The sequence below is a fragment of the Syngnathus typhle genome, linkage group LG3, assembly GCF_033458585.1.
Source record: "Syngnathus typhle isolate RoL2023-S1 ecotype Sweden linkage group LG3, RoL_Styp_1.0, whole genome shotgun sequence".
Taxonomy (NCBI): domain Eukaryota; kingdom Metazoa; phylum Chordata; class Actinopteri; order Syngnathiformes; family Syngnathidae; genus Syngnathus; species Syngnathus typhle.
In genome coordinates this window covers 6,455,272-6,480,035 of record NC_083740.1, presented here as the reverse complement: position 1 = coordinate 6,480,035, position 24,764 = coordinate 6,455,272, and the positions used below count along the sequence as shown (strand labels likewise).

General features: G+C 41.8%; 1 protein-coding gene across 4 annotated transcripts; it reads right to left on the bottom strand.

Moving 5' to 3' along the window:
- On the bottom strand, positions 1-24,415 carry tbc1d1 (TBC1 (tre-2/USP6, BUB2, cdc16) domain family, member 1). 4 transcript variants are annotated; one of them, XM_061275346.1, is made up of 23 exons: positions 24,202-24,415; positions 23,111-23,571; positions 16,292-16,894; positions 15,286-15,375; positions 15,101-15,205; positions 14,540-14,672; positions 14,341-14,432; positions 13,734-13,850; positions 13,459-13,587; positions 13,219-13,355; positions 12,801-13,067; positions 12,103-12,213; positions 11,504-11,617; positions 11,229-11,362; positions 8,923-9,120; positions 6,496-6,657; positions 5,827-5,985; positions 4,754-4,854; positions 4,529-4,672; positions 4,046-4,205; positions 3,167-3,336; positions 1,063-1,239; positions 1-992 (listed from the first exon to the last, which is right to left on the bottom strand). In XM_061275346.1, exons 2-23 carry the CDS (start codon positions 23,561-23,563, stop codon positions 657-659), a joined length of 4,092 nt encoding a protein of 1,363 aa, XP_061131330.1. In that variant the 5' UTR covers positions 23,564-23,571; positions 24,202-24,415; the 3' UTR covers positions 1-656. The 4 variants fall into 4 exon arrangements, with proteins under 4 accessions (XP_061131330.1, XP_061131331.1, XP_061131333.1 ...); XM_061275347.1 differs by lacking the exon at positions 11,504-11,617; XM_061275349.1 differs by lacking the exons at positions 23,111-23,571; positions 24,202-24,415 and adding an exon at positions 20,728-20,935.
- Positions 24,416-24,764: the final 349 nt, after the last annotated feature.

Here is a 24,764-nt window from a genome sequence, read left to right as displayed (position 1 = left end):
TTTGGGGTGTGTTGAAATGACACGGAATATATTTAAGTATAGATTGGCAATATTAGAACAATCACTTAAAACAAAAGAGGTGCATGGCATAAAACATGCTTACAGTGTAACGCCGACCGATTGTTGCAATCAGTGCACAGACACACTTGCGTACATGGCTTGAAGCTGCAGGTCTGGTGGAAGGAATACAGTGTAAGCCAAATGGCACAAGGTTCATATACTCAAGAGGTTTCTTTAAAGTAAAACAAATAAAAAGTCTGACTAGAAGGCACAACTATAGACTTTTTTTCTTTTTGTAACACAAATGAAATAGGAAATGCATGAGCCACCAACATTCAGCTTGTGTATTTCTGGACTTTTCAATGTTTTCCGAGTGAAATGTACTTTTTCAGTCACACACGTGCTCACCTTTACGTTCTTTGGGAAAAAATGGCCGCACAGTGTGCTGGCTGGCCTTTTGGAGCTTGTCACAGACACAAGCACAAGTGCTAATGTGAGGACCGAGGGGGCGGGCAGTGCCGCCATCTTTGGGACAGGCTGGTCAAATCACATGCTTGTTGATCACACAAGAGGTTTTGAAAAGATGATTCTGTTTTTGTCCTGTTCCTCTTTTAAGGAGGCCCGGATGTCAAACAAAGGATAGAATACATCAAGAATCAAGTTTCCCCTTGTCCATTGACCACCTTCTCAACTACACGCAAGGGTTGGCACAGCGGGTCCAAAGTCCTACCGTCGTGGCCTGCTTGTGTACCCACCGTGGCCCCCGCTGGGACTCGGGGTGCGTGTAATTCCTCAACGACCTGGGGCAGTCTGTGGCCATCAGGAGTCGTTGGTATGCCCAGGCCGGCGAGCAGCTTCTGGAGACGCGTGGCTGTGCTCGCCAACTGCTCCTTCTCCAGCTCCAGAGAGGAAACCTGCTCCTTTAGCTTGCTCTCCGACTGTACCAGCGCCGCCAATCGACTTTCTAGGCTGCACACCCGAGCGTACGACACCTGAACAGTTGATGACTGTGTTAAGAGAATGGATGAAAGAAAGTTCTATTGACGAGTGTACTGTATGGACCTGCAGCTCCTCGAGAAGATCAAGGTTCTGCTGTCTCAGGCTCTGATTGGTCCGCTCCATCTGCGCAGTACGCTGCTGTTGATTCAGGGTCGGGGGAGTGTCCAGGAGTTCATCCTGCAAGACGTGGTACTCCACCTCATACGCCTGGAGCTGCTTGGATACATCCATCTCACAAACCTGCAATCAGGCGTAAAAATGATGAAATAGATGTTGGCTACTTTATCTTTTACAGCTCGGGAACAATTATATCTTGGAAAAGGTCCAATAATAAAACTTATGGGGTACATTTTGACAACTGTAGATTTTACTTCCAGGGACAAATATGGGCCCAACTGTATCCAACAGTAGGTATTAATGATCGTTTGTCCCCAAAACAGTGAATTCAATTTACTTTGTTTTTGAAAGCAAAACTAATCAGAAGTCAGACAGCATTCAAGAATGTATTTTGTTGGACTGTGTTGTTGTTTGGAAATTTTTTTCAAATACCACATTACCCCACTTTCTGTAAGGCGTCTGAGCGGTATGAGCGAAACGTGAGTCACACCCCAGGCTGCCTATAGTCAACATGACATGACATACTAGCAAGCTACTACATGACTCACTTGCTACTACTTGCGACTTCATTCAAATGATCAAGTCAATGCATACTTCCGGAGCTACCTGATAACATGTTTGGCACACAAAGGTACAAATTACCACCACGCTAAGTATTAGTCAAAAAGAATGACAAAAGGAGGGGAAAAATCATGGCTCAAGGGGGACATGATGAATCATTCAACTCTTTACGAGTGTACTGCTGATGGTTTTGTATGCCACTGCAGGAGACTAAATGAGCTCCACCCATCAGCAGCTCACATCATCACAAGACACAAAGGGCAGCTTTTTGCGTTTCGTCATGATCTAATGTTGTTGCTGGCAAGACACGAAATCACACCCGTGAGGTGAACCACACGGAGTGCAAGCATTTCTTCAGTGAATTTAAGCCAAAAGAAAAATGCGCACTCATTTACATGTCCTGATAGAAACTCAATCTCATGAATTCCACACCAGTAGATGAAAAGACAAATTTATACCTTTGTTCTTTTCTCACTGACTTCTTCAGCTGACAGTTTTGAACTCAGATGGTCAAAAGTGTATAGGCTTTAGTTAGTAATGGGAAAATTAATATTTAGTTCCAACAAGTCTGAAATTGTTATTGACAAAGATGATGTTGTGTTGAACACAATAACATTATTTATGACCAATGTCCCAAACATCTGATGTTTTTTTTATTTTATTTAAGTTAATGCAATTGTCTGATCTATTATCTCCATGTTCGGATTTCTATGACAAATGAAAAAATATATATATTAAAAGAGAAGACAATCAAACTGTAACAAGAGTTAGGGTGTGTTTTGATTAACATGTAAGATTAAAACAACGATCCATTTTACACAGCCGTTAAAACCGTAGACGTACCAATTATAGAATGTTTTTTTTTCCCCTGAAGATGAATTTCTCACCAGTGTCAACACATCTGGCTGAGCTTTTTGGCCCTGCCTAGAGTGACTTCCTGACTGCAGGCGTTAAAAGGCAGTGTTACCACACCCAGACCGGCTCGCTGTAAAGTAAGGCGTGTTTATTCACCTCCGCCAAGAAATTATGCAAAAAGATGGACGAGAGAGAGAAGCGCTTTCTCCAGATTTATGACCGACCACCCTTGGCTCCTTTAAATTTGACCTATAAAACAGACAACTGCAAGTTAAACAAAAAGCATCCTGTCCATGGATGAGTGGAAGCGGCTTTGAGGCCACAACAAGTTCAAACAGGCCTGGAAAGAGATGGAGCGCAGCTCTCACAGCTGAGCGACCACACCAAGTGCTTACACTTGAAAGTTGAGCCACTGCTGTCAACGCGGCCGTTGCTTTTCACATAAACATTCATACTTCATGGAGAGAGGCACCTGTCACTACAGCAACCGAGAATTAGAGGGCAAGCACACAAGGAGACAAAAGTTTCTTGAGACACTCCATTGTTCACAAATTCATCAACAGGTAAATAATCGCTCGATGACGCGAGGAAAGAAATGACGAAAGAGTTAGGAGGTTGCTTTCATCGCTCTCACCTGATTGATGGTTTTTTCCATCTGCACTAGGCCCAGGTTGGGCAGTGTGGTCTTGATGAAGTCCACAATGGACTCCAGGCTGTCATGTTGCAAGATCAGAGGCTTGTGGCTCCCCAGGAGACTTAGGGCCACCTTGAAGATGACCTCTGGCCCCTGGAGGAACAACATGTCTGACGAAAGGAAAGAAAATGAACAAATGTGACCCGTTGAATAGAATAATTGGGACTTTCTATTTAATCAATGCATTCATTAGTGTTAACTTGTTTGAGCAAAGATGAAAACATGATATGGTTCGCTAAAATAGGTGTGTGAATGCATGCTTTTAATACATGAGGGTGTGGTGAAGGTTACATGAGAACATACAAGCATTTAAAAAGAATGGGAGTGGAGGCATCAAGCCCAAAGTACAAAACCAACACTTGTCCATGCACATACGCACACAAACACAGTCACGCTGCGCTGAGCCCAAGGAGACACTGAGTCTCGCTCAGTAACCGAGCCTCGCTCAGTAACTGAGCACCACGTAAGAAATCGGGCGTGAAAAATATGGAGATGAAGTAACAAGGGGAAAGTACAGACATGACACAAGAGTGTGGGTGTGACCGAGGTTGTTTACATGCATCAATAAACATCACATAAGGTGTAAAAGCTCAACAGCGGAAATATTGGATTGTTTGATAACGCTACGGGGAACACTTAATTCCGTGTTTTGCATTGATCTCATATCTGAATTAAAAGACTTGTCAGAATACTGTGGTGTACCCTTATTAAGAAAAGAAAAAAAAAATCTAAATAAAAATTTTCCAAACATCCTTTTTCTGTAGTATATTGGCCTCATTAGGGTCCCAAGGTCCATTAGAAAATATGCATAAATCATACCAAAGACTCTGGCCACAAAGCCGAGGGGGAAATGGGACGCAAAGGCGGTGAGGAACCACGGCGTGGCGTACAGGCTGGGCCCGATCTCCTGTTCCTCCAAGTGGCTGTAGAGATCCCGGTGATAGTCATGGAGCAGACGTGACAACTGGTACATCTGAATCTTGTAGGAAGCACACATGAAATACAGTGTTCTTCATTCTTGCTGGCGGTGAGAGTAAAGCCAAACATTTTCCTTTTCATTTCCAAGCAACACAAGTAAGCTATTGTTACTTAATTAAAATTATTCATCTTTGTTCATAATTGGCTAACATAATCAATTTTAATCTTATAGCAACAGTATCAAAACACTAGTGCTTGATGAGTGTGACTAAATCATTGTAGACTGTAACATCTTTTTACTCATTGCAAATATTTAAGTGATCCAATAACCCCTTAATTATTGAGAAGAAAAAAAAAAAAGTAGGGAGTGACGGTGCATTTTACCTGCAGGATAATCATATCAGGCCTGTACTGTTTGCGGAGGCCGACATCGTACATGAGAAATTTGAGCATGTTGAAGGCGTCTTCTTCCCCCATGTGTAAGAGCAAAACTCCAGCAATGAAGGACAAGCCCTGGCAGTAGCCCACCTAGAGGAACAATGATGTCAATGTGATATTTATGCAGATACAAAAAGGGGTGGGGGGGAGTGTACAGAAGCCATTCAATACCTCAGGGTCCAGCAGCGAGTAGGCCTTGAGGATATTATACAGAGATAGTTGTCCCGCCCCCAGCTGGGCTTGGAAATAGGGATGAGTGGGAAAAGTACGACCTGAGAGACGAGACAAAAGTCATGTTACGCTTATGCCGCAAGAATTCATTAGCCAATGTTACACGAGATCAATGGCCTAAATACAATCACTTTACTCATATCTAACACCAACTCAGACACCGATGCCTTCGAGTGCATGACGCTAGAATTTTCCCTTCCGAGGCCTCACGCTTAGAAACACGTTCCAAAAAACACGCACGCGAATTTGGCTTTGTGCACACCCTCCTTAAAAAAGCTTCATGTCAAACAGTTGACATGACTGACATGTCTACTGAAAAAAATGACAACACAATGAGGAGTGAGGATGGCTACAAGTCATCCCTAGGTGGATGTGTTGATAATTGGCAGGTGTGGGCTGAGGACTTCTCCACTTACAGCGAGAGACGACAAAACCTAAACAAAGACAATGGCAACCGTGTGAGCGCGTATGTGTGGAATGTGCTGTGGGGGCTATTTTGCTTTTGCTTGTCTCTATGCCTCAACCGCCTCCCTTGCCTGAAGGAAAAGTGTGTGTCTCCGCGTATTGTTCATCTGATGGGTGAGAGACAGGGCTGCACTCGACAGTCATAATTTGTACATCTTTCTCATGTCACCTTGCTTCCTTTCAGTCAGTGTTTTGAATGTTTTCCAAGTTTCCCACTGTTATTTAACGTTATCATAACAACCATCTGATATTGGGTCACAAGTGGCCCCTTATTCCCTCTGTCCTTGTCATCTTCCATTCACCAAGAGTCTTCAACAGAGGTAAAAGTGCTGTTAAATGTCATTTATTTGACAGTATTTTCCATGCGTAACACTATACTAACTATGAAATGCATTTTTGTTGTTGGTTGCATGAAAGTCATTTATTGGATAATTATTCCCAATGGGAAATATGGCTTTGGTTTCCGTATGATTCGGTTTTAGTCAGACTGGGTGGAACAGTCTAATTGTGAAAAGCGACGTTCCATTGCATAGTGCATAGTGGGTTACCCAGATCAATGAGGATGGCGTGTTGTTGCGATGTGAGCTGTTTGAGCAGTTCTTTGTATGGCGCGTCATTGGTCGGTGGTCGAGATGGAACCGTCTGCTTGAGCAGGTACTGTTCAGAGAGGAACTTCCAGATCTCTCCTCGATGCTGCCTCGGCACCCCTGTAGCCAACAGAACAAGAGTTGCGTAGGGTGGAGAGGAAGTTTGATTGAAAGCTGCTTGAGTGCAGACCACATCCATCGCTGAATGCCCCCACCTACCCACAAAATGGTGTCTGATGTTGATTTGTTTACCCGAGTTGGGAGCTTTTAGAAATATTACAAACTGAAAAGATGTTATGTTTTCCCCACGGGAACAGATAATTATTCCTATTTCAAATATATTCGGGATATCCAGACTTTCTATTTATTCTCTAGTAGTCGAAACTCCTCTTTCTTCAAATAAAACATTCCCGCTAGACAAATGAAAGGGGGGGGGGAACAAGTAGTTCAAAGAGAACCACGAACGGGATCAAATCAAATTCCTTTGCAGCTCTGGGGGAAAGGGCCAAAGCTGATAAGGAAAGCGGTTGTATCAGTGCACAGTTCTAGTCAGGAGCGTTATACATCAGGCTTTGGTCAATATTTGCAGATAGCAGCAAAGCCAGTACTGATATACAAAGGCAAACACACCTTGCGTGACTGACAAATGTATGGTTTCGTGGTCAAACTTGACCTTTGCCCTTCCAGGAGTTCCCAGCATCTTCTCCCAGACCAATGTGACCTCTTTTAGACATGGGGTGATTTCCTCATAGTCCAGCTTGAGACGTTTGTTCTGCAAATCACTTTCAGAAGCTGAAACGCACACAAACAAGAAACGCACATGAAGAAAAAAAATAATATAAAACTTTAATTTTTGCTCTGTGAATTATATTCAATGTACATTTTCAGTTAATGTTTATAAATGTGTCTAGATCTGTGCTAGCGAGCACTTCTCTGCCGCATGTGATGAGACCACCATTTGTCATTTACATAGAGTTGATCGTGTAGATCATTATGGACTGTGGAATGCAGATGAGCAGTGATGAGTCGGCAGCAAGTCGGTGGGGAAAAATGGCCGCCTCCAGAAATGGCTAAAAATAGGTGAACTTTTCTGCTTAATTCCAATTCCACAAATGCAACCTTAATCAGAATGCAGTGTTAAGACTAGTGGGGGTGCATAGAATATATTATTGTAAGGGGGGAAAAAATGACATCTTTCTTCTTTAATGCTTAACGTCGTTCATTCATCACACAGAGTCACGGAAACACACATATAAATGGACAACTTGTAAATTTCCGTTAACAGCCTTCAAAGAAGGTGAGTGCACGCCCAGAGGGCCTAATCTGTTCCTGTTTTTGACAACGCCCTTCCTCCCGCTGCCTCCCCAATCTCTTAACTCACAGCCCCATTCTTCTCTTGTCGTCATCGTGTCGAAACTCAACTGGCTTCTCCTGCTCAGCCCATTTGTCTTGTCTGTCAACTGCGTTCCCCTCTCTTTTTCTCCAATTTGTGGTCTTCTCCATGTGACCAGCTGCAACTTGGCAGAAGTACTACAAATGACATCATCACGACACAACAGAAGAGTCAGAGACCACAGCATGATCCAGAATGCTTTCCTAACCCACTCCCCTATTATTATTAGCAATTATTAAGCAAGCAAAGAAATAACAAGAGCTCCCTTGTACCAAATGAATTGGCAAAAAGTGACGTGATGTCATTGTGATAACACCCCCGCTATAATCAGTTGAAATGTGTTTTTGGACAGAGCACAAAGCTGTCACAAACAGGTTAAGAATAGATACTTTGGTTCTTATCAGCAGACTGGAGTCAAGTCCATAAGGAAACACTCAGCGGCTGTGACCCAGGACACGGTCAAACCCAGCACAACCGTATCGCCTCGTATACCAGAGCTGCCTTTCTCTGGAAAACTCCTCCCATGATAACACGCAAAAAGCAATGGTGATACGACACACATGACTTGGCTGACGCATGCACGCATAGACGGACGCACGAGTGCACTCACTTGCGCATGCATACAGACATACACGTATAGAACACACACAGTTGAGCAATTAAAAGAAAAAAAAAAAAGCTTAGCTTTTACTCGCAACATTTCCCAATTAAACCAGTAGTCCTTAACTAAGTACTGAAAAGTTTTGAAAGGTAACGATTGGATTTGGTTCAATTCAATGGGATTATGATTCACTTTGATATGGTACGGCTCTACTTTTTGTCATGTTCATTAATATACAATATGTAAGAGCTCTTTGTAGCCTAAACTATCCAAGTTGATTACATTCAAAGAAACCAACCATTTATAGTCTATATCATTCAATGTTCATTATTATCTCTTGGGGGAAATACAAACAAAACAGAGGTCAACTAGCTTCCCGAAACCTTTAGTTTTCAACTTTAGATTCTTGACTGTATTTTAGAGGTTCTGATGTACTGCGTCTGTCCTTGAAATGAAATTTTTATTCCACCAACTAATATGTTGTGGAAAAATGGTTACAAGACAGCAATGAGGAGCCAAGTTCCACGCAGACACACAAGTGCCATAGAGGCATGTCCCAAGCTCACAGAGAGGGGAAAGAAAAAGAGAAAAAAAGTTGTGTTTTGACGCGTGTCTGACATCAATAAAGAAAGGGCTAAATAAGAGTTTGGTCAAAGATCAGCTTTGATTTTCTTACATCACTCTTGACCCACATATAATACCAATACCTTGCTGAGTAGGCAATAAATCAGTCTAGGGAGTGGCAGTGTGTTGGTACAAGTCAACTAGGTCAGGAAATGGGTGGAATATTGAACACACCCTTGGATATGTCAAGTGCCAAACAAATATATAGTAATAGAATGTATCTATATGTCTGTAATGTGCTGAATTTAAATGGTTAAGGAAAAAAAAGCTGTGCACTTGATCACCAATCATGCATGTGTAAGCATAACTCAAAATCCAGACTGCCAAATATGAGGATTAGACTTGTGTTGCATTATTATTAAGGCATCATAATAAAGACTGTCATATAAAGTGTGCACAGTCCAAGGGTTTCCTGCAACTTTTTATCCGTTCAACTCACCCTGTAGTTTCTGGTTCTCCCGTTCCATCCTTTGCAGGAGGATTTGTTGCAGGATGGCTGTTCTCCATAGTTCCCTCAGCTCCTCTTTGCTCCTTCTGGGTCGCTCTTGGGGCAGCGCCCTCATGGGCAAGTCCACACTTCCTGCACCCACAGCTTGGCCCCCACATGCCCGACTCCCATCTAGACTGTCTCCACGCTCTGAAAGGCACAAGAGGAGATTTGGAAACATTTAAATACTATTAGGTGTTTCTTACATAAACATATACATATACATAAACAACTTTGACTACTCCAAGCAACAAAAATTGAACATGAAAACAATGATCAACAAATTTAGTAATGATACAAATATCAAATGTATTTTTATTTGAAGCCAAAGTCCAATCAGTATTCTTTCCATTTTCTCACACAGATGGCAGACCTTTTCCTCTCTCAACCCTTTTGGACAGACACTCAAAAAAAGAAAGAAAAAGAAGCTAAACATAGATGTGTATATTTTGACACACATGGGCGCAACACTAAGAATATAAAAAAAATTGTTGTGAGACTCCACCCTAAAGTACAGGGTGGATCCCAAACCTCAAAATACCCTGTGTTGTCTGAAAGAGGGACGTCCAATGACAACTAGCCAAATGGCACTTCACCTACATACACTCTACCGTACATCAACACAACATGCATGATAACAATACTGTTCTTCCCGTCATAGGGCGACCTTGATGTCGACCTTCTGTCTGTCAGGGAGGCTTTCAAAGATGTGCTTGAAACATTCACCACAGTTAGTAAAGAAACGAAACACTCTTAACTGTCTCATAGAGCAATGCGTTTGTCAGACACACACGCACACTTAAACGACTGTCTTAAACGACATTGATTCCCAAGACTTATTCTAATCAAATACTGTAATTTACATATAAGCGTCAGGTATACTAAATTGGCATAAAAAAAAAAAAAAAAATCAGGGTCCAACATTAAGAGTGGGCCAATGAACCTAAAAGTAATAGCAGATCATGGGCATAACCCTGAATAAACACACCAACTTTATTTGTCTTTACATCCAGACGTAAATGCACTCGCTGACACACAAAGTGGGTCAGCAAGGTTGGCGCTGTCCTTTGGCGCTGTCTATGTGGACAGTCAACACGACCTTGAGACACCGCCGCCCTCGCTAACACACAAATACAGTGACACACCCATGAGCTCATGCATCATATGTATGCACATGCATGAATAAATACACACCCAATTCAAGCAGTTGATACAAAGTCCACCACGAGCTTTAGGCTTTTCCACTTTCCGTGACACATTGCAAATTAATGCAAGTCAATACCAACATAGATTTAAAAAAAAAAGAAAGAAGGAAAGTCACATCTATTTTGAAATTCCACAGGTGTCGTTTTTCACGACAATCAAATTGATAAATCTACACTTTCATTTTTTTACTTTTTGCATCTTTTATATAGACCAGAAATGTCTGATTAAATTGACTTTTGTTTGGTGTCTGTGGAACATTTTTCATCCTTTCATTGAGTGTCTGTGGAACATTTTTCGTCTAGAATTCATATTTAAGTCCAGTTTTCAAACGAATGGCGCAGTGCGACATACCAAACAAGCTCAGGTGTCAACAATTCAATGTCGTACAAAGCTACGCAGATAGCACACGCAGCATTATTATCACGATAAAGCATCTGAAGACGTGCAGGCACAAGCATGATTCCCACAAATGAACGAGAATGACGGTTTGTTGCCATTAGAGCAACTGAAGTTATCCGTAAAGTTTAATCCTTGATTAACTTATTCTAGTCTTTATTAAGTAACCTATTGTAATACAATAGAAAATAATAGTGTACAAAATGTTAATATGCAGATGACCTAGGTTGGCTGTGATAAATGGACTTTATCTACACCACATGGTGCCCAAAAGGCTTTACTATGCTTCACCTTCAGCCATTCACGCACCAATGGGAGGCTGCTGCCATGCAAGACGCTGCCAGGTCCACACTGGGAGCAACTAGGGGTTCAGTGTTTTGCTCAAGGACACTTCAACTAGGATGATAAGCGCGATATAAAGTCCTATTCCTACTGAACTACTTGAACCCTGCTGCCTTCTTCTCATTTTACCGCGTGTCAACGTCATTTCAAATGAAAGAGTGCCACAACATGGAAAGACTCTATTACTGCATCTGATGAAGTGATTTTTTTTCTCTCAAATCTTAAATTGCTTTGTGTAGGTTTTATCCAATTCTTAAAACAATTGTCAAAGATAGTCTAAGGCAAAACTTCATTTCATTCATCAGCATTCTTACCATTGACATCTGTGTTTTTCTGAGGGGTTGCGACTCGCAGGAAGATCTGCTGCCTCCACGAGTGTCGGTGACTGCGCAGAGGGCTTTCCCCAACTTCACATTGAGCACTTGATAAATAGAGGGCCGCAACATCTCTAAAAACAATGAGACACAATGGTCTGCTGTGAAAATACACATAGACTACATGTACTGCATCACACCATTTAGAGGAGCCTATGAAGCGTGATGAGCCTTCACACAGACTTTGGTCATGATTATTGGAAATACACGTGTACCTGCTCTTTGTTTCGGGGCAGTCGTATTCTTCGACAGGCGCCAGGAATTGAAATTTCAGAAAATTAGGAACAGAGGATGAGGAGTGGAGTCGAGCGCGCAGTCCACCCAACGGACTGATGTCGACGGTGTGAATGGAAGCGAATGAAAAGAGAGACAGAGGTCCCGTTCACACACAGAAACATCGAATGTTATAGTCACTGTCGGGCGGAAACCTTGATGTCCAAATAGAATATAGCCAATCCATACGTTTTTTTTTGTTTGTTTTTTAACAAATCAACACTAATGGTCGGTTCATTTGTACACACTATCAATTAAACTAAAATCTTGAAAATGGATTTAGAACAAATCTATTAACCACACAGTCAATTTCGTAAACGGACATTGTACTCGCAAGGCTGCCCTCTCTTGGCTGTTTTGTGAGGATAACATTTTTAAATGCCAGCCAATCTGTTCCTGCAATTCTCTGTGTGAACTGGGCCTCACATGAATAAATGGAAAACAAGCAAAGAAGAAAGCATGACAAATGCTGCATAGCAATTTGAACACAGAAATTCACACTGTATGCAACAGTGCGAGCAAACCAGTGCAACAATCTCACCGTCTTTTACTGAGCCTTGCTCCGGTTGAAGGGGAGGAAGGAGGGAGTAGAGGAGAAGAGGATGAGGAGCAGTTAGGAACAGGAGGAAGGGTGGTGTCGGATGGAACACGTCTGAGAAGTCGTGCAAATGCGGCGAGTCCAGGAAAAAAAACCGAAGTAGTCAAAGACAGTGCACAGCAACATGAGAACATTGACTAAAGGGACAGAAGAAAGTCCACGGAAAGAATGTAATGTGGTTTCCACATTTTTAAACACTGACATTTTGTATTTTCTATCTTTTGTTGATCTTACCAAAACTGCCTTGGAAACTTCCTGATTTTTATTGCGTGCCCTATGAATGTGATTGCAGTACTAAGGAGTTGCCACCTATTGCTTTATTGAGTTGTTGAAATGCACTTGGAATAACTGCTTGGGAATTTTTTACTCGCTAAAAAATTCGAACAACAGAGAGAAATTGCATTGTGATGTTAAATACTGCCAAAATAACAGAAGAGTGTGCATTTCAAAGACTGAAAAATAACCTATATGCTCAAGTTTCAATGTTCTTGTGTCAATGTGAAAGGGGATATGAAAAGGTCCTCGTTGTCACCTGAGGAACAATGAGAGAAACTATGCCGCAACAAAGCCCTGGATTTTGCATCTAGCAAATGCACTAATCAACATCCCAGACCCGACAAAAATGATTGTGTGTTTCTTACTTGCTCTGGTGTGGCGTGTCGGTGCTGACAGAGTAGTGTCGCAGCAGCTTATGTTTGGAAGTGGACGCGGCGTCCTGCTGTGGCGAACGGTTTGAAGTGCGTGCAGGTGAAGCTTCTGCTGAGGAGGGAGTCGGTGGGTGGCTGAAGGTGCTGGCCCTTCTACGGAAGCCCTGTTGCTGACCGTCTCCTTGTACGGAAGAGGAGGGGGAGGAAGACGGGGAAGAAAAGGGGTCAATCTGCTTCAGGTCTCCTGTTGAGTTGTGGCACCTGAAGAGTGGGGAAAACATATATTAGTAATGTTTATGTCAATCGCAATATAATAATCCACAAGTTTTGGTATCACATGACCCTTTGGGCATCATACATAAGGTGCACTGGCCCTCTATTTTTAGCGCCACTTTTATTCTGATGGGTTTACCTGAGCGGGCTGTTGGGGTGTAATTTGGACAGGGGGTCATCTGAGTGGGACTGGTCCTGGCTATTGCCGGTAGAAATGGATGATACACTGTAGCTTCTTTCGCTGTTGCCCCTCTGAGCAACGGCCTTGCTGCTTCCCTGTCAACAAGAAATAAGCGCAACCGAAGATTGAATGTTGTGACCTACCGTGACCGCATATATGGAATAAAAATACAATACTACTTCTAAACCAGTCTGTTACCTTCCATATACCCTCTAAGGACTCGGTTAAAGAGCGTTTTGCCCGGCTCTTAAATTGCTCAAGTCGCTGTCGACTGCTACTTTGTTGCTGCACCTCAACTGGAGCAGCTGCCACCTCCTCCTCCTCATTCTACATATATACACACACAAACAGAAACACTAGTGAATATCAGAGGAACAGGTCCAACCAAATATGAAAGCCATACATCTCTAGGACTTTAACACAAACAAGTTATTATTAAAAATGAAGTTGTACTAATAAAATACACCAATGACCTGTTTGGTGTCCTTTGGCAGTGTGTGATGATGAATCCTCTGTCTCTCCTCATACCAATTCCTCAAAGATGCCATTGTAAGCTCATTTTCTTCTTGTTCACTCTTAGGACGAGACTTCTACAAGACAAGTTATACATTTTAATAATACAGTATGCGTATAAGCCTTTTCATTGTCCATATTTATTTCTGTGAGTTTGAAGGACTTAAATAGTTTTTTCCATTTCCATCACTTTCTTTAATGGCTCAAAACAATTTTGAATAGTTTAAGATGTCTGGGTACATGTGTGGTACCGCTTTGAAAAAATTCCATGTTTTTCAAGGCCACCAGAAATATGCAGAGCATTATTGCAGTACAGCAGAAGCACCAGCAGGGGGCAGCCAAGGTTTATTTCCACACAAATTTCTGCTAAGCGACTGCAACAAGTGCAGTGCCTTGACCGACAAATTCATACCTGAAATGAACTTTTCTCTTTCAATTCAATATAAATGGCATTCATTTATTCCAGCCAGTATTTAAGTGTATTTATGTGGAAATTCTCACACACAAGCACATTTGCAGGCACACATCATTTGAAAGAAGTTGACTTTGCAGCCAAGTCTAAATTACCATGGTACTCTCAAAGACTGCAGCTTGATCCTGGTTGTCAAGAGTAGCCAGGTGTCTCTGGAGCTCTAGTTTGGTTTTACATGCATTTAGACCTAAGGAGACATCCGGAATAAAGAGTTATTTGTGCTTAGTCAGAACCCGAATAACATCATATAAGATGTGAGAGTTACTGTCAAAAATGAAGTGTATTTTTTTTTACCTTCTATTCTCTCACACAGTTTGTGGAGCTGCAGCATGGGGCAGCTGTCGCACTGTTGGCTCTGGCTTTTTGCATTCTGCTGCACAGCTGCTACAGAGAACGCCTGCTTCAAGGTCAGCATGATCTCGTCCACCTACAAGAACAAAACACAAGCTGCTTTTCAAGACGTACAAAGTAATTATGGGTTGTTGTTTTTTTTACCTCCTGCTCCAAAGCCTCAGACCTTGTAAATGAGTCACATTTTAGCAAATTTAATCACACACAATAAAATGTGTCAGTCGCATGCTCTACAAATATCAATTAAATTTAATGGGGTCTTCTTGTACTTCGCATGGAAATAGCCTTTTAGTCACCGAAAAATAGTCAGTCTCTGACTGGCGCAAAGATTTTCCAGAACTCTATTCTCAGTGTTGTTTTTCGGTCCATTGTTGTCTCGACCCGCCGACCGTGGTCTCAATCACATGGCCGCGGGGATTTTAATTTACCCAACATTCCATTCAGTTGACACAAGAGAAAGCGCACATTTAGCACTTTTGAGTGCCGTGAAAAATATTTTCTCACCAGAGATTCATTGGTACACTGAAAGATATAGCAAACAAAATGGCAGCTTCCTCTTTCCACTGTCTCCCTGCAAATAAAGCCAAAGTGGTCCACGTGATGAATACCCTGGAAAGACATCATTAGGAGTGTAAGTGACACCAAACAGGTCTCAATAGTACATTATGTAGAAAACAAAAGGTACGTACTTGTGAGCAGAAAGAGATTTCACGGAAATTCTTTTCGATGGCAACCTTCTTAGTGTCTGGACTAACCAAAAAGATCTGTGACCTGCCCACCTACAACAGGAAGACCATATTTTTCACTGTCATGTATACTGCATAAATAAAATAAAAAATACACTTAATATGCAGTCATAAATCACATCACCCATAGCCAGATTTCAATGGAGGGGAATTAAACCCTTTGCTCACGTGTCATATTCTCACGTAGCAAATCACATAGTAAGAAGAGTTTGGGATATACTGATAGCACAGACAGGGAATCTTGCTGAAAAGGCAGAACCGGGCCATTGCATTAGGACTGATAAATGAGAGCAGGACAAATACGGTGTAATCTTTGACATTTCTTTAACATGGTAAATGACCGTTTCATTTCTTCTCTGCTCGGATAGTTCCACTCCAGAGAATGTCCCCCCATTCAAAACATAATTACGACATGACGAGTCACTATCGCTGCTGAGCCTCAAGAGGGCATTTGGTGGTTTGGAATGAGCTAGTGATCTCATGACTGGCGAGTCCTTCGAATGAGAGGTTATTCTTGTCTGGGGTTCCCCTTCACTGCTCTTTCCCTAGCTCGATCCAAACAGAAGGCTTGATTTAACGATTCTGCGCAGGAAAGGGAACAAACGTGAGGTGATGATATCACCACAATGAGGTCACCGTCTGAGTCGTGAAGCAGGAGACTAAAAAATGCTTTGTTGGTGTCTGCTGAGATGGATGGCAATGAGTTTGCCTCATTTCCTGTGTCAGTGGTTAGTTATATCCTGTATGATAGATAAACAGGAAAACTGGTGCTGGTGTGGGACGGGGGGGATGAGAGAGGTCAAATAAAGGTCAATGAGGACTGTCATTCCTGGCTCAGTTTCAGCAGCATTCAGCTTTAGTGGAGCTGAGTCATGACAGTATCTGTTTTTTGTTCTTTCCCACTTTTGCTCACGGCTCATCGTGGAGATTTGTGGAGATATTACCCTACCGTAAAAAGCATGGTCCTGTTCTCCTGCAGGCTGGTGGGCTGCACCCCAGGCGAGAGAGTGAGTGAATCTGTAGTGTTGGCATGAGAGATTTCTGGTGAGAGTCCGTTCTCGTCCAGGGCCTGCAGAGATGGGAAGCTGGGGTCCCGTTTGAACAGCAGTGGGCGTTTTCCATTGGTGGGGCTCCCAGTAGCACCGTTACCCAAAGTGGGACTGCCAAGTCCGTTAGACTGGAAAGCTAACGCCCTCTTCAGTCCACCAACTAATCCTCCGGTATTTACCGCTCTTTTAGGGGTGCCTGAGCCCTGCGCTAACTGGCTGAACTTCTCAATGCATTCGTCAATCAGTGCAGGGGGGGCCTTCTTGTGAGCAACAGTCACTCGGCCGCAAAAGAGCACCTCAAACTTTTTGGCAAAGGTTGTCGGGGACAGGGCAGGGATGTTCGCCGCAGAGCCCGCCGCGGGAAGCGAAGAAAAGGTGATGTGCGTTTCTGATGGTTTAGTGTCTCCGGGGTATGTCGAACTCTTGTTCGGGATGGTGACGGTGTCATCGTTGCGTGCAGAACTTTTGCCAGCTTGCCTGAGTGTACTGATAATCTCAGGGACCTGAAACACACACATGTAAGTGGTGAGCTAAAGTGTCCAAATTTGAGATGTAGGATGAAATAGGATTTTTTTTTTTTAAATATGAAACACTACCTCATATCTTATTCCACACATCCATCCAGCAATTTAGTTTATCAGTTAATATAGTATGATTCATGTTAGTTAACGTCATTGTCTTGGTTACCAGCATTCTGAGCTGCACGTAGGAAATAATCGACTTGCAGGATAGTACTGAAGTCAAAAAGTTATCTTGAAATTCATTATTGAGTCTTTTTTTTTTTTACTAACAATTTCTACCAGCCGATGTTGAGGTCAAAGTGCATGATTGCTAAATTAAACTTGGCAGCTCTATTGAAACATTTTTCTAGGATTATTCTGAAAAAGATTTGTTGGGTTTTTCATTATAAAAGCAACCAGCCATCCTAGTCTAAATTAACGCACATGTTCAAATGTGTTATATATGTCACAACAGCCTTAATAATAACGTCAACACAAGTCACACGGAAACCTTTGGCCGTCACATGTCTGTGCAAGCCGACCTTGTAATACCGCACCACCAGAGCAAGGGAGACAGTGGAGGAAGTCAATCTGATTGAGTCACATGAGTGATGTCATCTACTATGTCAAGTACCAGAGCAGCAACTATGACTGTTGACTTTTCTCTCGCAAGGTCCTGCTGTGTCTTGTCTGGGCAAGGAAGTTTATGTGGCTGGATTGGGAACAATAGCCATCCCGATATAACTGGAAAAGCACACTTTTGTTTTCACATTAAGCAAGTAAGCCGAATGCCGACAGTTTGGACCTAAAAAGGAATATAGATATTTGAAACCTCAATTCAATTCTTCTTAATATCCTTGATTGACCTCATATTGCTTTATTGGCCTATTCCGCGCTCTATTTCTGGCAGAAACGCTGCCTTAAAAGATACAGAGAGACTATACGGAAGGAAAAAAAAAGAGTAATGAGGTCTAGACACCTTCCCAATAAAAACAAACTAATTCTATTACACAATGTGCTGAAGCTCTCGACTAATAATGACACAAAGGATGCTATCAGCTACTTCTTATCATTAAAAAGCTTGTGTGTTAAACATTGGACCAACCACGCATTCACTTTTAAGATAAAAACTCAAAAACTCACAGATAAGCCCAAATGTAATCTGTTTTGTCAGCAGTACCAATGTTTGAAAATCTTGATTTACAACTGGACTATTCCCCAAGCAATGTGAGAATCCATGCACCTGTGCAAACAAACTCCAAAAAATGACGAGTTCTGCTCCAACAAACTAAACTTTGATATTTTTCCAAAATAACTTGTCTTAGAGGTTTACATTAGGGAATGTTAATCACAACATTCTTTTATAAATACAGGCTTTTCTCAAGAAACCCAAATAGGGTTTAAATGGAGTTTATTATCTACTAGTGTTTATTGTTGGGGATTCTGGTAATAAAATAAATCAAGGTTGTTATTACCGACTATAAAATGACTTTATGGTATATAAGCCTGGCCTAAATGTTTGCTTCGGTCACTACTATAACAATCAATAGCTTTGAAAACCATTATTGGGAGACAGTGATTGAAACTATACTTTGAACACTTTAATCTGACGGAAACCAAATCTAATTTCTCAAACCAACACAGAAACACAGCTAAATGATATTTTCCTACATATATTTAGAATAATACGGCCATCGACGTGGACATCTAGCCAACAAAGACCCAAAAATCCTAAAAGACTCAACTTGACAGGAGAATATGCTAATGAAAGCGAAGAGAAAAGTTCACTCTCAAACGGCCACCTTGGTTGGAGGCTCAACAAACATGCCCATGAAGGGCGATCTGTGGCAGGAAGTCAGTTGGACACAGCCTGAGTGTGTCCATCCACACAGTCATGGCCTCTCAGCGGCACTTAAAAAGCATGCAGTCTCTCACGACGGCAGCGTTAAATAGAGCTACTGTAGTTGTGACTTGAGAAATAGAGAAGTTACACAAGTAGCACCATAGCAAAAGAGAAGCTGCAATATTGGCCGACAAACAACAAAAGGTTCAGTGTTTGTCGAGTTGGCGCGGGTATCGAATAACGACTTTTCTCAGCTCAGGACCCAAGTTTACAGATCTGATTCCTGAGCTTATAAAAATACATTGTGAAGTGTTGTGTTCACAAAGTCATGTGCCTTTGTGAAGCACAGCCAAAGCCAGACCAGCTCAAAGTTCACAAGGCAGATAGCAGGAGAGCGAGAGAAACATGAGATAAGGAAAATGGTTAGCAAGTGGAAACCAAACATGCTGACGTCACTATTTCAAAGGAGGAGTCAGTTTAGGGCATAAAAACAGAGAAAGAAAAAAATTAAGGAGGCATGGAAGTCTAAGATGAGTTCCAATCACCTCTTAATGAACAAATAAGACCGCAAAGGCTGAGTGATAACCACGGTGCTATGACCATTAATGGTAAATTAATAATTAGGTGTGGATTTAAAAACAGGTACTCACTTTTAATACAGTTCCTGGAATATGTCACGAGAAGGAACATTGTAACGTATTAATCATATATTTTTGTGCCTCCACATTGTGCAGACATTTTTGGGGGGATGAGCATATGTCATCTTTATTGCAAAGTTTGCAAACATGGATTCCTTTGTGGTTTGGTTTCTTGTCCCACACTATATAATCCAAGCCAATTAAAATACGTCACAAGAAACCATAGGATCGCTGACGGACTGCTTTCCCACCACAAGCAAACCACAGTAAAGTTTGTTTGAAACCTTCCGGGTTGACTGGGTCTTCAGCTGAGCTTAAACGAAATCCGGTACATATGGCCCATAAAGTAGAGCAGTGAAGCCTTGTGATCATTAACCTCTGCGGATGATGACATGACATGAAAAAAAGGAAATGGAAGGCAAATCCGATTACATCTAAATCGATCTTGTGGACATATAAGACAGACAAAACAAAACAAAGACAGCAATGACAAGAAGGGAAATCGAACCAGGGAGCATTAACGATCAGGAGAAGCAAGATATTCCCCATCCATAGGTTTATTTAGAATAATAATTTGATGTTGTCAGCTACAGATGCTGATATCTGGCTAATATATGCCAGCCTAATGAAGTGTACTTTTCGGTTGTTACCATGAATAAATGTTGAATTTTTGATTATTCAGTTTACAACATTAGCACAACTTTTGCTTAAACATGATTTCAACATAATTATTATATTCTTCTATTTATTAGAGTATTATTTATTCTATTTATTATATTTATATTCATGAGCACTGTGCGAATACAAGTGGGATATTATTTAGTATTTTCCCCCTTGTGTCAAGTTACCAAAACAGGCACTGGTATTTATTTTTACTTTACTTTTTATTACATTTAAGATTATGACTAAGTTAAGGAGTTGAATCAATTTTTGTACTTGTTTATAATATATTCTATACGATTCAATGTTTATTAGTATTTCTGCATATAATAATTTCTGCCACTTCTGACAACCTCAACATAGGGATGAAAAGTTCCGTTCCAAAACTTTTGCACGGTACTGTCAGCAAAAGTCGAGTGATTTAAGTTAGCTATTGTGCTAATATTCAAAATAAAAACAACTTTCAGCGGCGATTATTTCACGACAAATTGCGACCATCCTGTAGTCACGCCACAAAGTTGTGCAATGTGTATAGTTGACTTTTAAACATAAACGACCACGAAATGTGCATAAATGTCAAACTGCAACAATTTGCCACTCAACGAGCACAAGCGGCGTCGGCTACTGTTAGCCCGAACAATCCCCTTCGCCCCGTCCCATAAAGTTCAGCAAAAACTTCCCAGCGCTCCACTTACATCTTTGGCTCCCTGTTTGGAGTTGAACAAGTTGAATCGCTGGAGTCGCGCTTTCATCCCATCGGCCATAAATCTACCACACACAGCGACTATTAAATTGTAATGGCAAAATGCACCACTCCTACATTATTTCATTGCAAACTTGATCTGGCTCCCAAACTCCAAGGAAGCTGAAACGGAGCGTCAAGTTAGCCAACAGGTGTCAACGCAACATCCGCTTTTGACCTTTCAAAGTAAGAACATCCAGTTGATTTGTACACACGGTCCTTGGCACGTGACATGTCTGATGTTTTTGTTTTGTACATTAAGATGAGTCTTTTCCGTCTTCAATCTGGGTAAAGCAAAACAATGCGGCGAAATCTGCCAATAAGAGGAAAGACCCGCAACTCAAATCTCACTCCTCCAGTCGACCTAATTGCGGCCGTTACACTAGGGCTAGGCAATGAATTTAAAATGTTTCCTGTGTGGAACACACCCAAGCAGAGGGAAAAAAAACTGGGATAAACAGTACTTATAAGTTCTATTATTTCCAACTAGGTCATACATTTGAATTACCTTTTTTTTCCCATGCATTATTTTAGAATCTAGGTGATCAGTTTTGAGTTAATAGGTTTCACAAAGTTATTGTCCCTCCATGTGGAGATCCACAAGAACACTCCTTTACCCTACAATATATAACGGTTTTGTGATCTTAACCTTGAGTGGCACGAATCTGAGCACAGCCTTCCTGCTTCAAGCATGCTAGAGCTTTCTTCAGCCTTCTCCCAGACTCCCACATTCCACAAACATGCATTTTGTGTTCATTGAATTTTCAGTAGGTCTGAATGTGAGGGTGTGAATACGTGTTTTCAACATTTTTCACCTTTTGTACAAAAGCAGCGGCTCAACAACAGCGTTAATGAGGACAAGCAGCAAAATCGATGGAGGAAACACACTTCCGAATCACACAATAATCAACTTTGCAACATCTAATATAATCGGCGTCCATTACATTTTATACTGTAGAGACGCACAATCAGACATAGAACATACTGGCAGATTCATTGACTAATCCCAACTGGTGGGATGATAGATAATAAGAGAACGTAAACCAAACCATTTAGAAAAAAACACACAAAATAAAAAATAAAAATTATATATGTATATATGTGTCATAAAATGACTTCAACTCGTTATTAATGTTAACGTACAACTAACCAGATCCCTGCAAACAAACATGTAATAGTGACATCTAGTGGCTACTTTAATGGTGATTTCAAAATCTGAAAACGAACAGGACATACTGCATAAGAAGTATGCATCAAAAGGGTTAACTTGTTGCGTTTGTGTGTGTGTGCTTCTTTCTCTTTTTTGTATGGCAGTCATGGGCATAATAATAGCAAATGTGACTTAAGCTAGGTACACACATACCAAAAGGCCTAATTAGAGCGTTTTCCCTGTCTTCAAGTTAGTCAGCAAACAACTGATCATTGCATGACTGTATACGGCAAAACCTCCAATCTATGAACTCAGCTGCAGGTCTGACTGAGAGCAGATTCTTTTATGTGACATTGTTGCTGCTGTTTAAATTTTAGGTAAAAGTTCAAAGCCTAACAGCTGAGCCCAATGGCCGCATACACCTCTCTGTGTGTGTATGTGACCAAAACCAATGTCAGTGTGACAGAGTTGAACGACAGGTGGTCAGACACCCCACCCCCGTCTCCCTCCACACACCCACACACTACCAAACTCCACAACAAACATCACAAAAGCCGCGGGGCCACAGGAAATAGTCTCCATAGTAACATCGTTGTACATCCTGCTGAGTACAAACTGTTCTGAGCTTGCACTGAACACAATAATAAATAATAGTGCATGGTGAAATTCATGCAAAAGTAAATATCAAAACAATATGCAGCTCGTATTAAGATGGTACAGCAGGCTAAGATCAATAGTGTGCTGTAATTAAATGGTATTCCTTTTTTTGGAATGTGGGGAGGAAACCGTAATACCGAGAGAAATCCCATGCAAGTGCAGGGAGGACAAAACCATTTTTAAACATAAAAAGAGGCTGCTTGAGAACAGACACCTGTGGAACACCACATGGAGGTACTCAACGGGAGTGGTAAATGTCAGCCACATCTTGGTTCTTTTATTTCAAATATATCGCTTTGGTGTTGTCCGCTACGGTAAACCTGAGCTGAAGCTTTCCAAGGAAAGAAAAACCTTTCCTATTCTAGTGACACTGTTTACGTATACACACTGACATGTATTTACAGTGCACCACACAGGTCATGTTTGTGCTGGCTGCCTCTTTGTTACGCGTCCAACGTAATACGGTATTGCTCATAAACTTTATCTTTACTCCTTGGCACTGGAGAACATTTCACACATCTACATTTACCTTGGTGCTATCCTGGCATTTGAACACGTAGCAGGCACAGCTTGGCGCATCTCTGAGCAGGCATCCAAAGCTCTTGGGCTCCTGGCTGTTGTGAATCAGCTTGGTCACCTGGTGGGGTCGACACTCAAACAGCACCGTGTGTGTCAGGGGGTCCCAGAGTAGACCACCGTCCTGCACGCAAACGCAGCGCACCCAGGACGGCGACACGCATAGCGACACTGTCGGACCGGGCTCCTGTGACCGACTAATGGCGGCCACCACCCAGGGTAGCATCGCCATGGTGGTCATACGGTGAACCGGGAGAGAGCCGATTAATGTCAGCTTGTACTGCACCTCCTCCACCGCCTCTTCCGTCATATCGCCACTAATCGTCTCAGATGAAATGGATGAGCGATGATCAGAAGATAAACGAATATCTCTTGTGGGCTTCACTTCAAAATAAAGTCCCTCCATGATTCTTTCTGCAAAGCACAACAGGGGGAAATTACACTTTGAAGGCGTGGACATAGATGGACAATTGAATGAAATTGAATTAGACATCGCAATGTAGTACAGGAATTTCCAAAGGCTGCAATTTTGCAAGCGAACAACAACCAGGGGGCCCCAATCTGCTTTGAGTCCCCCCAAAAATCTTCCCATTTACGCCCCTGACAGTAGTTGAAAATGCTGATGGGTCAGAGAGCGTGCTGAAATGACCACCTGGTGTTGTTTGCGCTTGAACTATGACAAGGACACGCACACATGACAAGAATACCACCGGGATCATATTTGGAAACAGATGACCATCGATTTCCCCTTCAACATTGACACATTTGACAAAACATTGAAGAATTTACAATTCCGGCATAAATTGACACGGAGAAACAATCACACTGCAATTATTTAATCTTATTGGACAGCATCACGCATCTCGTGATGGCCAGTGAATTTACAATTTTACAAAATTATGATTTTTAAGCTTTTGTGGTACTATAACTTTACATCGGGTCATTTACGCACGACTTTACGCATCGAAACCTCGCCCTTTTAAACCACATCGAAACAAAAACCATTAGGAAATCCGTGATAGAGTCTTTCTCTCATCTCCTTACTTGTTTAGTTTTGACGCGGAAAGAAGAACGACAGATCCAGTCCAGCGCTCCCACGGAATTCGTGACGCCTGCAAACACAATCACACAATCGAACCAGGGGGACAGAGTGGGATCGGTGTGGTGTAGTGGCGATTAGTTGGGGTTAAAATTAGAAGAGCGGTTCCTCTCTGCCTTCACGAACTACCAGGGCGAGACACATGACAAGTGCGTGGAGCCTGCGTGCACAATAGTCAGGACACGCCCACGGATACCCAAGCCATATGTATACAGTATACCCACAAATACTTTAGGGTTGGCAATTTTATGATAATAAAGTTTCAGTGAACAAATATAATTAACAACAAATTATAACATGATGGCCATTTTGTAGGTTAAAAATTTTGGCGCTTTGATAACAGCTCAGCTTTTGTTTATAGAATTGTATTGTACAGCCTAAAGCTAAAAATTCCCAAACATTACGAATCCCCCCACTAGTCTCGTGTTTCCCAACTTTTGAGCCAAGGCACATATTTACTGCTCTAAAGAAAGTTTCGGTGAATTATCTGCATGTGAACTAATTATAA

Excerpts from the sequence above, each read along its gene's own strand:
- tbc1d1 (XM_061275346.1), bottom strand. The coding sequence starts at position 23,563 with ATGGAGGGACTTTATTTTGAAGTGAAGCCCACAAGAGATATTCGTTTA. Across the intron at positions 15,376-16,291 it reads ACAGGACCATGCTTTTTACG|GTGGGCAGGTCACAGATCTT; the intron begins GTAGGGTAATAT and ends TTCCTGTTGTAG. Across the intron at positions 4,206-4,528 it reads CTGATATGATTATCCTGCAG|ATTCAGATGTACCAGTTGTC; the intron begins GTAAAATGCACC and ends GCTTCCTACAAG.